The sequence below is a fragment of the Python bivittatus genome, unplaced genomic scaffold, assembly GCF_059951505.1.
Source record: "Python bivittatus isolate LINGU-HERP-01145 unplaced genomic scaffold, Pbiv_v1 ctg000190_np1212, whole genome shotgun sequence".
Taxonomy (NCBI): Eukaryota; Metazoa; Chordata; class Lepidosauria; order Squamata; family Pythonidae; genus Python; species Python bivittatus.
Window position 1 is genome coordinate 11201170 of NW_028277042.1, and position 15089 is coordinate 11216258.

The 15089-nt window shown below is 40.6% G+C and overlaps 1 protein-coding gene across 2 annotated transcripts in view; it reads right to left on the bottom strand.

Moving 5' to 3' along the window:
* Positions 1-6: 6 nt before the first annotated feature.
* The window catches only part of CARMIL2 (capping protein regulator and myosin 1 linker 2), a 64758-nt gene continuing 49675 nt past the window's right edge, over positions 7-15089 (bottom strand). For both annotated transcript variants that reach the window (XM_088136028.1, XM_025170609.2), the window contains exons 32-40: positions 12092-12195; positions 10075-10480; positions 9094-9213; positions 7998-8034; positions 6651-6722; positions 5711-6061; positions 4381-4488; positions 2494-2598; positions 7-2177 (exon numbers count right to left, since the gene is read on the bottom strand). In XM_088136028.1, the coding sequence (XP_087992154.1) occupies positions 2011-2177; positions 2494-2598; positions 4381-4488; positions 5711-6061; positions 6651-6722; positions 7998-8034; positions 9094-9213; positions 10075-10480; positions 12092-12195 (1470 nt within the window). In that variant the 3' untranslated portion in view covers positions 7-2010. The remainder of the gene's footprint in view (positions 2178-2493; positions 2599-4380; positions 4489-5710; positions 6062-6650; positions 6723-7997; positions 8035-9093; positions 9214-10074; positions 10481-12091; positions 12196-15089) is intronic.

Sequence of the window (15089 nt, forward strand, 5' to 3'; positions counted from 1 at the left end):
TAAAATGCTTGATTTTTAATTATTTTTGTCATCTCCTTTCATTTAATTACAAAATATTTCATATAGCTTACATGCTTGATAAAATGTTTTGAAAATTAAAACAAATTAGGAAAAATACAACAGCACAGCTCTCATAAAAAATATACCTTGTGTGCCAATTTTCCAAATTTGAGCAGAGTCACTCAAACATAGTTTGAAAGTTAAAATAAAATTCTGTGATTCTTTGCTTTAAAATAAGGACCTTAACGTAAATAAATTGGCTATTTGTGCTAGAATATTTTTAAAAGATGCATGCAATAATCATCTGGTAATAGATGACAAGATACCCAAGTACAATACAAGGAGCTCAACTCCCACTGAGCGTCTCTTGTGGTTTAGAATGATTGGCAATTGAACTATTATGCCAAAATGTTCTTTATCTGTGTGGAAACGCGTTGTGTGTGTACATGGAATTCCACCACTAGTAGACACAGTGTGTTGTGAGAACTTTGCAGCTGGTGTGGCTGCATGTATGATTTGAAACATGACTCTGGCATGGTCCATAACTGCTCCTTGTTCCCTAAATTCAAATCCACTGATACTGGAAGCAAAAGCCTTTTTCAGTGTTTGTGAAAAGAATGCCTTCAGATGATGGGGTCCTGAACTTTCCATGTTGGCAGAAAACCTCTCCACTGAATGCCGTTATAATCCTTCCAGCCCTGTGGAGAATTATAACTATTAGCCAAGTGCCCACATATTCTTTCTTCCAGTGCCTGAAAAAGGCTAGTGGTGAAAGTACCTACTACTCTATGAAACAGCTGCGTTTTTTCAGAGTATGCAGTGTAACTACATTTAACAGTATGTTTATTTGCAGGCCATCAGTGTGGTGAAATGTGTGCTTGCCCTCAATCCTATGTGCTAGTCCTTTGGATGTAAGGAGCTGTAACAAGTTAAGCAATTTATATTGTAAAAAGTAATGTATAGGCTATTACCTATAGCCTCCTTAAAAGCCAGTGGATTGGGGTAAGGTATTTTCTTTAAGGAGAAGGTTGAAAATCCTGATTAGTGAGACAAGGGCTACTGGTTAAGCATTTGAACAGAAACACCTACCTTGGTGTGATGCCCTCACATCTTCCCAAGGTAGACAAGAGTCTTCTCCATTTCCCCCATCCTCTCTGCTACAGCAAAGCACTGCTGGACCTCGTAGCAATGTTAATGAAGCAGAGAGGAGAGGCCTAATACCAGAATAAATGAGACAGGAACAATTGTGATTTTGAATTATTTAATTGTGGAATGGAGGGACTGAGACCTCATTTATCTTAACTTGCTGAAAGCTGCCACAATGCACACTGTTCCTCCTACCTTGTTCACGCCAGACCTCTCATGGGTGCCAGCAGATGTTGGTTCTAGAATGACAGTTTTGTTCCTAGATGGTAAAAGGATGTGGCCAAAGAAAATAAGATCTTAAGAACACATATAGTATAGGATGGCATGGGAGGAAGTTTGTTATGAGACAGATGTACCTGATTTAACTGAGTGCCTGCTTTTAACTTTCCTACAAACCACAAAGCTAGCCTAGTCTCAGACTTCCAAAACATACAATGCAAGGCAGGCAAGATTAGTGTATGTAAGATAACCCCCATCCCTTCTGCTGGTGGTTCTCAGTTTCTGGCACTATAACATTTTCACATCTGTACCAACTGTACAACTGCTGCTGGAAATGACTGGTTTCCTGCAGACTGAGCTTTTGGCTTTTCTCACACAAACCGTTAGAATACTGGGCACTTATATGAGTGCGTACAAGGATGAACGATGAAAAAAGGTCAATCAATCCAGAAAGACGTGCAGGAGATTAGATGCCACTATTCATCACTGGAAATTCCAGCTCTTCCAGCCAAGGGCCTGGCACTTGCTCATCCTTGTACTGACGAACGTGCACCCTCACAGCTGGCTTTTACTGCTGCTGTTGCTTCAAGCCATAAGCCTTCACTCTGTCCTCCTTCAATGGAGCTTGCCATCATGCAGAAGCATTCAGTGCTCTTGTATTGGAGACCTGGAGAGGGGCACCACAGTTCTTTGGTCTAATGCTGTATTTTGTGCATTCTTTAGAGTTTGTTCTAAAGCTTGGGGCAACTCTTCTGTTTCTGGTCTTGATTTTGAGTTGGAGGCAGCCACGCTCCTTTCTTGTGGGGGAGTGCCTAGAAAAGAGTCAACACAAGTGAACTGATTTGCAACATCATAAAACTAGATGCAAGTGACCCTTAAGAAATCAGAACGTGGAGGGCCTCTAGCACCTAACGCAAAAGATGCTCAATGCTACTCAAACAGCATAGGCACTAAATGGAGGTTCGCTGAGTATCCTAGGTTTTATATGATTCTACCCCTGTGGCTTGATGGACAATTATAAAAGAAGCGCTGTAGTAAATTTTGGAATGAATGTGGGAAATGTTTACAATTCAGAAACTGAATTTGCATCTAGGAAGAGTAAAGTAGGTGTACTTCTCTATGTTTTACCTAGAGAGTCAGATGGTGCAGATGTTCCAGTCTCCAACAGGGACTTGGGCTTAGTCTTCCATTTCAGAACAGGGGAGCGTTGCAAACAAAGAGGGATTTTTGCATCTGTAGGGAATATCAAAGTTGCCATGTTAACCAGATCGAGAAAAGAGACATCTTGCAATCGAGCCCAAAAGTAAGATTGGCAGCTCTGCAGCGTGTAATTCAGTAGGTAGAGCTGATGATATTAATGTAAACCATACTTCAGCAGAGCTCTTGGTACCAAGACACCCCATTTTTAGTTTCTGGGAAATGGAGTCCTGCTTTGAATCTGTAGCAGCAGCAGCTGATTGGCAGATCAGACACTGGCCTTCAGGATATAGTTACACTACTCAGCTGAAGTAGATTTTTGCTGTTGCTTCTTCATGTTCTAACAATAGATTTGATAGAATTTTTGTACTTTTCTAGAGGCTGAATGAGAATAGAAATGCACTGCAAAGACATCCTAGCTTATGGCTTTGTTTCCAGTTATTTGTCATGCGCTTGTTAAATGGATAAATGAGCTGGTCTGGTAGCATGATATAGAAGGAAAACCTTATCATCTGTTTTTTGTTTTGTTTCGTTTGCCAATTTCCGTAGGACAGAAATATGGTCTGAAGAGCCCGATTAATTTCTGTTTGGCCATACCAATATATCAGGTTAGTAACAACCCAGAAAGAATCAGTCCAACATCTCTAGTATTAGTCAGCTTTGGGAGGCCCTATGTGCCTTCCCATTTCTTCCAGTCCCCCACCACTCACTTTTCCTGTTCCAATATTGTGGCAGGGAAGTAGAAATTGAAATGGAAGTAGGGGTGGCTTTCCTAGAGAGACTGTTTTTACAGGACTTCTCTTGGATGTCATCTAGATCTTGGAAGTCAGAAGAGCTAATTCACCCCTCTGGACAGCCATTCTTTCAATAGTGTTATGTTAGCCCCAAACAAGACTGGGTCTGTTTGATGTTATCTCCATGCCCAGTTAGTTGGCTGAGTCAATTTGCCTTATTTTCCTGTTTCCACAATTCACTAGCCTTTCCTCCATAACCCAATCAAACACATTGCATTATTGGAACCATGAGCTTGGTCTCTTAGCATCTCAAGTCTTTAAATAGTCAACCACTTAACCTACCTCTCCATTTTTAAAAACATATCTAAAACTCTCCTTGTAGAACTATTTATTCAGTCTTAATTTGGTAATGCTGGGTTTGTAGCTTGAGATTTTATTTTTTTTTTATAAAAGGCTTTACTCATTGATGCCTGCAGTGCCTTTTCTCCTCCTTAATCATTTATTTTACCAGCTTTCAGTGTATTTCAGATTCCTCCTATCATTGTCTGCTCATCAATTATCAACAGGGCTTATATCCTCTCTTCCCTTCCCCTGTATGTTTTAACCTTTCTCCATCCCTTAGCCTAAAATGCATGAAGAATATATGTGAAAGTTAATTGTTGTGCTAATTTACATTCTGTGGTATAATAATAACCAATAACAAGGATGGCAAGTTGAAGAAAGACCAATGGCCCAATAGAAAAAATCCTTTAACAAATACAGGGTGTTTTTGCTCTGCACTGTTTTCTCTCCGATTAAACACCATAGATTTCCATATTTGCCCTCACCTCCCCTTCAAATGATTACAAGGAAATACTTGTTGTAGTTTCAGGAAATATAGAACTTATTTCTTCATCAGGCAACAACCTATCTTAAGCATTAACAAAATCTGAGATGACTCATAGAAATATTGACTTGAAAAGGGAATTATCTTCCAGATTTTTGGAATCAGCATTTTTTCCCATCTGCTTTTTTTTGCAAGTTAAGTCTTTCAATTAGATAAGTATTCTTCCTTGTGAGCAGGATGTTCTCAGTCTTTACTTACGGTGGAGCTCTGCCGCACAGGCCTGGTCCCTGAGCTGTTCTTCATGAACAGACATGGCCCTTCGGTTTACCACAGGCTTTAGGCGAGGTTTGGGTTTGAACTGATTGTCTGAAAAATGGAAGTGGATGAGATCATATGGAGTTCAGACAAGTATTGGTCCATTGCAGGTGAACAATGGAGGTGGCTATATTTTTTTATTTTTTTTATTTTTATATGTATGTATGTATGTATGTAAGTAAGTTGGGGTGTAGACTTCATAAATTACTCTGTCTTCTGTGGAGGAGAAGGAAGTTGCTGGAATCAGCAAAAGATCATTGTTTCATATATGATTGCAATGTTGGTAAAGCTCAAGAATTCTAGAAAATAATCTATTATAGAATGAAATAAATTCTAAAGGTTGGATTATCTTTCTGACCAGCCTTGCTTCTGCTAAACCTTAGCAAACCTTACGTTCTCACAAAATATACCAAATTGGCTTTGTATATGGTAACTACTGCTAGAATACTTTAGGCTTTTCATTGGAAATCACACACAATTCCTTCCATAAATCAATGATAAATTAAGGTTAAAAAAAAATCATCTCATATTTGAAAAACAAATAGGGTAAAGAATGCAATTCAACTTGGAAGCTAATCATGAACTGTAATTCTAATGTGGGTTTATACCACATCTGAAGTTTGGGTTTCTATCTTTAATATCTAACCGTTTCTTGGATTTGCCGAATAAGGATAGAATTCTAAGGTAAGACAGAACTTTTTGTAATGTCTTGTTTTGATTTATAATTTATATTATACCAGCTGTCTTTGTTCATTATTACATATTGACTTGATTTTAATAATATTCTGGAGTTCTGAATTGATTCAAGATAATTTGTAATGCAGCACAAATCTAACATTACTTTAAAATTTACATTTAATTTTATCATGCTTGTAAATCTTTTTTCTATCTTCTGACTTTCCTTTTGTTTTTTCTTGACTGTGTTTTTAAATATCTACTAAAATAATAGACAGACAGACAGGAATCAGCAGAACATTAAGGAGAGAATAAAACAGAAATTGAAAACAGAATCTAACATCAACATGCTGTATCTACTCCATGGGATTCCTTGGATATGCCAGTAAACATTTTTGGACCCAATTGTCCGTATCTTTATATGTAGGATTTCCATTTGATTTTGATTATATTAAATGACAAACACAATAATTTTTTGAACCCAATTAAAATTCCATCAGTTTACCATCAGTTGTATGGGATGTATGCCAGGCTGGTATACTTGGGTGTGTTATTGTCTTATGCTTCTGTGAAAAACCCCAACCTCTGTTTGACCTACCTCCAGCAATCGTGTTTAAGTGAGCGTACGAATTCTGCAGTTCAACAAATGCCTGTCCTTCTCCAGCATTGCTGGTCCTCCTGATGGGAAGAGGGGCAGCTGTGCTTCTCCCAGTCCTGGGCAAACTGCTGCTCCAGCTCTCTCTCCCTTCTTGCTCCCGGGAGCTGGTGGGCTCCTGATTGGCAAAAGCTCTTCTCGGAGAAGAGCTGAGTTCTGAACACTTCCCCTTGAGCTCCACATTCAGCTGCTTCCCAAGAACTTTCCAAGAGAGCCTCCCCTCATTGCATCCACTGCTTGGCTCTGTACCTGCTCTGCCAATGGCATCGGGAGAACCCATGCGCACGGAAGGATCTGCAATAGAACATCGTCGGTTCTCAAGCTCATGAATCAACATTTCCATTTCACCACTTCTACCACATATACCAGTTTGAGCTGCCCTACCAGGATGGCTCTCTATCCCTTTGTCCTCTATCCCTGATTTAGTTCAGCTTCTCTCAGAAACTCCAACCAGCATGGACGAAGGAACCAGTTGGGGATAGGTTGCTGTAGATATGGTTGTTTATCTCCCATTAAATCGCAATATCCAGCAAGCCCAAGCATAACACTTAAAATTATTATACTCTTCCTTATCCACTATCCAATCCTTGATTTCTGGGTTTTGCACATAAGTCTAAACTCAAATGTCAAATGCTAATCATTTAGGGAGTGCAGTAGGCTTGGTGGGAACAAGTTCTGGCTTTAATTAAATTGCTTCATTAAAACTGGCATTTACATTGATCAATTTGCCCAATGGCTCACATCTATTTTGGGACTATGAGTTTTGCATGGAAGAATACATTGGCAGGAATCTGAGCAACTGAAACCACTGGCTCTTTGAAGTAGAGAGAATGAAGAAATTGGGCACCAAGGAACTGAAATGGTCTGCATCTCCCAAACTTACCTGTGGATATGGAGTGTGTTCGTGATTTCAAAGAGCATGGAGGAGACTCTGCAGAACAATCCACGATATCCCCTAAGAAATCAAGCAGACATATTCAGGGAACAGGCTGAATCAAACAGGGAAGAAGAAAGTCTTTGGCAATCTATCTGAAGGCCAAACAATTAGTTTTCCACATGAAACTGTCCATAAAAAGGATTCTGAAGTTAGCCTATTTAGGATTTGGCCCGTTGCAGAATGCAAGTGAGGATTCAGAAAACAGAAAATTAGCATAATTAGCCCTAGTTTTCTGTGGGTGAAGGTATATTTGGATGTGATAGGGCTACTTTGTTAAGAATTAAACCAATTTGGGTTTGATCAGTGGTTTTTTTTAGAAGCTCCTTCATTTCAATTCCACAACAGTGGGAAGAAAGCTGGGGATGAATGTAGCGATAAAAATAAATATCATATGGATCCCCATTTACAGTCTGGAGCAGTACATAGGTACCAGTTGATCCCTTCAAAGATCCCTTGGTTAGATTCCTACAAGCTCATTATATCAAGATAATCTTACCCACATCCCACACCCCATCTGCCACCCAGCACAGCTGAAGATCTGGATTCATGCTACATGTCTCCTAATGCTAAAATCTGGCCTGGGGACTTCACATTGCTTTAACAGGTTTGCTCAATATCAGATGCTCAGCTACAGGAAATCCCTTTGCTTTTGCTTACAACAAAATATCTTAAGTCCCACGAAGGAGCTAGCATGGGAAAAGGTAAGAATTCTTTCAATTTCTCCAAATTAATAAGCTTTCTAGAACAATCCACCAGTAAAGCAGCAAAATAATAATGTGGCTGGGGAAAAGTGAGATGAGTGGGTGAAAAGATGTCAGTGGACATGAACTCAGTGTCTTGAGAATACCTGGAGTGATATTTTCCCTTAAGGCCCAGAAGATGTCAGCCATGACACTATTTATACAAATGGTTGTCTCTATAAGCTTCTCTCGCTAATTTGCACTCAAATTCTCTCTTTGCATTTTTCCAGGGACTCTTTTGGATTTCAACATTATAAATACTGGTATTATTGAATTCCATGTATCCAAAAGGTATAGGACCCTGTCTTTCTCAAATTTCAAACATGAGTTATCCATATCACACAGCAATGTGCTTAAAAAATTAAAGAAGGTTTGAAAGGCAGGCTTTTAATGCTAGAAATTTCACAAGGGGGTCTTTTGTTGTTGTTCCAACACAGGAAGAAATCGTAAATATCAAGGACCTCTTTGCTGTGTATGAGCTGTTCAAGCGTCTAATAAAAGCTTGAATGATTGGTAGTAAGCAGAAGGAAAAATAGGATCAATTGTTACCCACCATCAGAACCAGCCTTCTTGATCTCCCCATCTTTGCTCTGCAAAAAATACAAGGAAATACAAGCTCTCAGGAAGGATATTTTCCAGAACAAGACTTATTTGTAAAGTAGACTATATTAAAATAAACAAACAGGAGAAATGAACCCCCACAACTGGGCCTGAAACAGAGAGGATCTCAGCTGAAGCAAAGCAAAAATAATGCTTTAATTGGAACATGCCCAATGGATGCCAATGTGGTATTTTGATCAATTTCTTTATAGATGTATTTATTAATGTTCTTTTAGAGAATGGAATATATTATTACATTCAGTGCCCATTTAGCGATGGATTCCAACTATTTCCTGGAACCAGATGGATCCACAGCTCCCACAATCCACTTTTTTGCCAAAAAACCCATCTTCCTCATCTTGGCAACTTCTAGCCTAACAGAGTTCTGGGAGTTGCAGCTACAGTATAGCGAAGGGCATTGGGTTGGGGAGACAGATCTAGAATAACTCAGTCAACTACTATGCATGAACAAACTCAGGCCCTCTGCTCAGGAAGGCGGAAGAGACGTCAACCACTAGGCTGCAACAGCAGGTTATGTGGAAGATTTCCTTCCACAGAGATTCATAGGAAAAAAATTGTTCTGAAAGGTAAACAGGAACCTTTCAGAATTCTAACTGGTACTGCATCATCCTGTGTATGTTTAGTCCCAGTGAGCTCGGTGGGTTTTACTTCCTGGTAAGGGTGCAGTAGAATACAGAGAGCCAGGTTGTGCAGTGGTTAAAGCACCAGGCTAGAAACTGGGAGACCATGAGTTCTAGTCCCACCTCGGGCACGAAGCCAGCTGGGTGACCTTGGGGCAGTCCCTCTTTCTCAGCCCTAGGAAGAAACAGGCAATGGCAAACCGCTTCCGAAATCTTGCCGAGAAAACTGCAGGGACTTGTCCAGGCAGTTACCAGGAGTCAACAATGATTTGAAGGCAATGATTTGAACTCCCAAATCTTACTACACATCTATTTTCTCCCATAGGAATCTCCAGGGATGTGACAGCAGTTGCTTTAAGCTAGCAGGGCAACCATAATCAGGCCCATTACCGATGTTCTGCTGCCTACCTGTTTCTTTTTGCCTTCAGAGGATAACACCTTGGTGACACCAATCCGATGCAGCATGACATGGACACGCTGTTCAAAGGAACTGGGCAGCTCACCATCGCTCCTCTCAAAGGACCTCTTCTGTAGGACAAGACATTGAATGTTAGCACCTTCCACATAATAATAAGCTGTAACATCAAACATTACTTCAACAGCACATATGAGAAGTCTTAGTTATGTCCCACACACTAATATAACAATCACACTTAATTTTTTTCATTTTTTGTGAGCTCTTTGCTGAAATCATCCATCTGGGATTCTGCTAGGACACACAAACAAGCCGAACTAGATCAGGTGCCTTCTTTCACAAACTCTCATTGGTGTTCTACTGCCATCCAGACAATATTCAGCTCCTTCTACCTTTGTTCCCTAAATTCTGAGACATCAAGAAATTTCATTCTTTTGTTTCTATAGTACTCATTCAGTAGACTTGGAGCTGGTACCCCACACATGCTGTTTCCTTGGACATGATCAGACAGGGAAGACAATCTCCCCCCAGCTCCTCCATGAAATAGACAAGTATCCCAGGATAATTGTCTGAATATTGTTGCACGTGCATGTGGTCTCCCTCATACACAGCTATAAGATTAACTCTCTCAAAAGACATCTTCCAATGACTCTGCAAGTAGAAACCACAGAAAACTGTAGGCCCTGCCAAGTCCAATTGGGTTGGTGAATCTACTGGCATAACATCTACAAGTTCCCTCCACCAAACGTTTCCAACTTTCCATTTTAAGACAAAACAGATTCTTCACATGGCAAGCTGAGATGATCATCTCAGAGCATCTTTTGAAGGTTCATAATACAGCAAGCCCCCTGCCCTGCACAACAAGTAGGAGACCACCTTGAAATACTATGAGTTCTCTACCTTGAGTTCCATGGTGGAAGGAAAGCAGAACAAATAACTGCAGAGCTGCCAATGAGATAAAAAAAGAGACTCACCTTCTCATGTCTCACACCAAGTCCCTCTGACTCCTCTCCTGACAAGAGTATCAAAGACTGAGACTTCCCTTCCCTGGAGTACTTTGGCCTTGCCCTACGAGCACTATCCGGAGTCTGGCTCTGTTCCAGGTAGCCTCTGTTCTCCCCAGCCAGCCCTCCTTCCTCAGATTTGCTTAGCACTTTGGCTGATTCACTGGTTTTGCTAGGGGTCCTTAAAATGTCACTGAGCATCAGCTTCCTGCCCCTTGCTGGTGAGGGACTACCCTCAGGTTCTTTTTCTGACTTGGCACCCCGACTTGACTTTGGCTTCTTGAAGGCAAAGAAGTGTCCTATTTTCTTTTTTAAGGTCCGAGAACCAGAAGATGTCGATGTGGTTGCTGATGGAGAGGTTTCCAACGAAACAGGGCTGCGGGCAGGAAAGGAAGCAACAGAATTACTTGCTGCCAAGAACGCAATATTAGATTGGGGGGATTGATCAAGAATTTTTGTAGGTAGGTCACATTTGCCAAAAATATCTCCATAATGTTGTCCGTGCATTATGGGGGGAAAAAACAAGATAGGTACTAATATGATGAAACTGTTTCTGATAGAGATCGTCAGCTGCTATTTACTGGCACCTGGAGGATATGTATTGTCAGGCCCAGCCCAAGAACGATGATTAAAGAGTCTAGTCGAGTGCAGTTCCTTTATTTGCCTACACCTTATAGACAGAATCTTGCCAGACTCAATCTATACTACAGCAACTGGTGGATATACCCTGGGAGATTCTAGGGAGTGGCTACCCTGAACCTCTTTCTCTTCTCATGCTCCCCCCGCGGACTGTGTTGTCTCCTTGCCTCCTCCCCCCTCCTGGAATGCACCCCCTCCCTCCTGACAGCCTTGATCTCCCACATCACTCTCCTCCTCATAGATACATCCCCCCCACACACACACGCAGGACCTGTTCTGCCAGAGCATCTAGGTTCTAGACTTCTGCTCAGGAGATGACGAGAACTTAGTGGAGTTGGAAACAGAGGTAGGCAAACCAGAGTTCATGGACCTCTCATTTTGTGTCCATAGGCTCCTGACACACACACACTGTCAGGCCCAGCCCAAGAACAACGGTGAAACAGTCTAGTCGAGTACAGTTCCTTTATTTGCCTACACCTTATAGGCAGAATCTTGCCAGACTCAATCTATACTACAGCAACTGGTGGATATACCCTGGGAGATTCTAGGGAGTGGCTGTCCTGAACCTCTTTCTCTTCTCACGCTCCCCCCGCGGACTGTGTTGCCTCTTGCCTCCTCCTCCCTCCTGGAATGCGCCCCCTCCTTCCTGACAGCCTTGATCTCCCACATCACTCTCCTCCTCGTAGATATGTTCCATCACATGTATTAAGGAGGATAGCTCTGAGTACTGCTTAGCCCAAAAGCACAGAAGTTCATTACTTATACAGCAGTAGCCATACAAACTGCTCTGCTCGTTCCATTACATAGCTTGACACTGTGAGTATTCATTGGGGAAACATGTTTTTGAAGTCCACTTTACAATGGACTGAATGCTTTATCATCAGCATTATAACGCACTGAGCATTGTTCTTAACCTAATCAATCTGCCTACTTTCAATTTTCATCATTATTAATTTTAAATGGCTTTTGTTATCATGCATGACCGGCTCCCTGAGTGCCACCCTGTCAGCCCTCCAAGGTAGAGCAAACTTGGAAACCAAAGACACACAAGCTTTTATTGTAGGGCTACAGTAACAGAATCTTGCAAGTCTGAATGTGCTTCCCCCTCCCTCCCTTTATCTTCATGAGAACTAGGGAGGATCACTTCTGAGACGCTTTCTCAAATTACATTTCTGCCTCAGATTCAGATGTCTTTTATCTGGATGTTGTCTTGGTTGCAGCTCTTCCTCCTGTTCCTCAAGGTTATCCCTTCTTCCCATTACACATCCCAAGCTTTGATGAAAATCCCTGCTTTGCCTATTGGCCAGTTAATATTTGTTGGAAATGCCTAAGTGGAGTCTTTACTTACAGTAAATATTCGTGAATCACCTTCTTGGTGAAGAATTCATCTAACCCTTCATCCAACCTAGCAATGCTTCTGTCTTCCGTGTTCTCACGCACAGGCGGCTGTACCTAGAGTAAGAGTCACAATTAGCTCTCCTCAACTTAGTGCTCTTGGGATATTTTAGGGAACAACATAGAAGATACATGGAATAACACTTTCCCTCACACCCATCTGCATGTCTTGTGAATGTAAAAAGGATGTAAAAGGCCAGCATTGGTGAGGGACAACAGAAGAAAGTCATGCTAAGCTTTAAATCTTACATGAGTATTTGGCCAAGGACCAAGAATAGCAGGTAAGTGCTGAATGAAATATGATTGCCATTTATTTGGTTCCTATCACAACTAAATACCATTTTACTTGTACCAATCATATGGTGTCACAAATATTAAATAAACTGCTGAATTTTTTAAAAAATGTGCTAGTCAAGTGGACCTCATAGACTTGCTTATATAAAAACAAAACACAGCCCCAGGAACTAAATACAAATATTCCTGTTCAGTGGGATTTTAGTGTGACTGTATTATATGGCTCAAATCCAAGCCACGTTAAAACCCTATTAAAATCTATAAGACATAAATTAATTCTGACAACTTGCTTCATTGATTTCACTAATAATTCAGCATCATTGGGGTCACCAAATACAGCCACAAAGGACACAACTCTACAAGACTAAAATAGATATGGAGAAGTACATAACCTAGCCCAGATATGAAAAAGTGGTCATAACATGGTCAGTCCATAAAAATTGGCCTCATTTTGCCCAATACATGAAAATGCAGAACTTCCGTGATTTTGATATTATCTTAAAATGGTAATTCTGTTTCTGTAAATTTGAGTGGTACAGCACTGTCTTGTCTTACAGATAAGCAAAGGAGGCAATGCAATTTATTATGAGCCACAGATCATATCCTATGTTGTAGAATAAACCATTTAAAATAACACATGGTATTCACTGAAATCTCAGCATTACGAAGGGTTTCCCCAAGAAAATCTGAATTAATCCTGTAAACCTTGTATTTATCCATCAATTAGTAGAGGTCAATATGATTAGCATCCCAAAATGGCAACTTCTTTTGCATATAAATACACCTATTCTTAAATTCTTTGGTTACTGTACTGCAATTTATTTCGGTGAGTAAGAAATTTAGACACTCCATCTTTAACACATGTTATATGCCTCAGAGAAGGAGAAGATGATTTTTTACCAGCCTGGGCAGATATTAGGTCAAGGATAGTGAAAGTTTGGTTCATGGAAATGTCTAAAATTTCAAAATCACCCTATAGCTAACCCCTCATAGGGAGGTATACATATAATGAAAATAAAGCAGTTATTCCCTTATTTAGGGATTAAAGCAGTAGAAGTAGATTGACTGTTACCCCATATTACAACACCAGTACAAAAAATTATGATTCAAATTAGTGGATTAAAATGGTGTGGCTAGCATTATGTGGCAGAAGAGTGCCAGTAAAACAGGGGGGCCCTGCAGTCCTATTGTAATTGAATGGGGGTGGTGGTGGTAACAAGGATAGCCAAATATACCCTTTCTAAACCGAGAAATGGTATTATTTAGCTTAGACAGTCTGCCCATCTCGCTCCTTTGAAGGAAGGTCCTTCAACATTTCTTGCATCTCAGAGCAGAGAAAATGTCCATTCCTGACACAGCAGTATGAGAGGTAGAGGGAACAGAATATAGTCTAAACTGCAGGACAGACCAGGGGAGAGAATGAAGAGAGATAAAAAAACATTCTGAATGTGCACGGACCCATCCATGAATTTATGTGGATCTGTGCATACGTGCATGTATAAATGTATACAAGGATTCTTCCTCTGTGTTAGCACTACAGCTGGTATATATATAACTCTCTCTCTCTCTCTCTCTCTCTCTCTCTCTCACACACACACACACACACACACACACACACATATTCCAGATCATGTTCCATCAACGTCTTCCTCCTCCCTTCCATGGATATCTGCAGAGGATGTTCTGAGCTTTATTACTGCTCTGGCAACAGATATTCTCTCTAATTAAAAAAAGAGAAATCAGCACACACAGGGGGTTTGGCTATTTTCCCAAGTTTAATGCCAATTTGAGCCTCCCTGAAATTACACTACAGACTGTCATCCACCCTTGTGAATTACAGGAGTATCTACACAGACTCGTCATCTGACTGCAAAACGAATGAGACCGTCATATTCCCAGAGAGCTTATTTTTAACTGCAACTTTTAGGGCCAGCAATTTTAATTCTGCATATGTTTTAAGCATCAATAGATATACATCAACGGTGAAGAGTTTTAACAAGTCTGACACCTCAGTGAAATTGGAGCTCTTATGAACTAAAATGGTAGCAAAGGTTAGGTGTGCTTACTCCTGGACTTACTGGTCTCAGGGACAGCTTTAGGCTAAGTCTCCAACCTTAGGGGCTCCAACACTGCGTCTCCTTCTGAACCATTTGAAAAATGCAAATCTTTGCATTGGTTGGAGGTCAATGTGGGCTAAGACCACCATATAACCTTGAGCTGACATTGGCTGCACTGATTTCATATCATGATGGTTTATAGGCAAAGGTTCCCTAATTCAGTTCCAATTAGAAAGACACCTGACTGAGCCACTCAACGGCCCTTGCCCAGTAGTAGAAAATGGTAGGCTAGATTAATTCAAGTCTACCTCAGCATGAGGGAGATTCCCATGACTATATGGTACATATATCAAACTAGCTGACACTGCTCAGATCTAAGGCTAATTTATCCAGGATGCAGGAACAAATCTGGATAATTTATGCTTGCCCTTAGGTCCCAACTCTCAAATAAGAATATCCGACCATTACAGGCATTCTGAGATAGCAGCTTAGAATTATATTTAAGTATGCTTGAATGACTTAAATGAAACCACGTGAAAAGGCCCTTAGGTTCATCAAGCATGTGTATATAGATACAATGGAGAGAAAGTGGACATATTT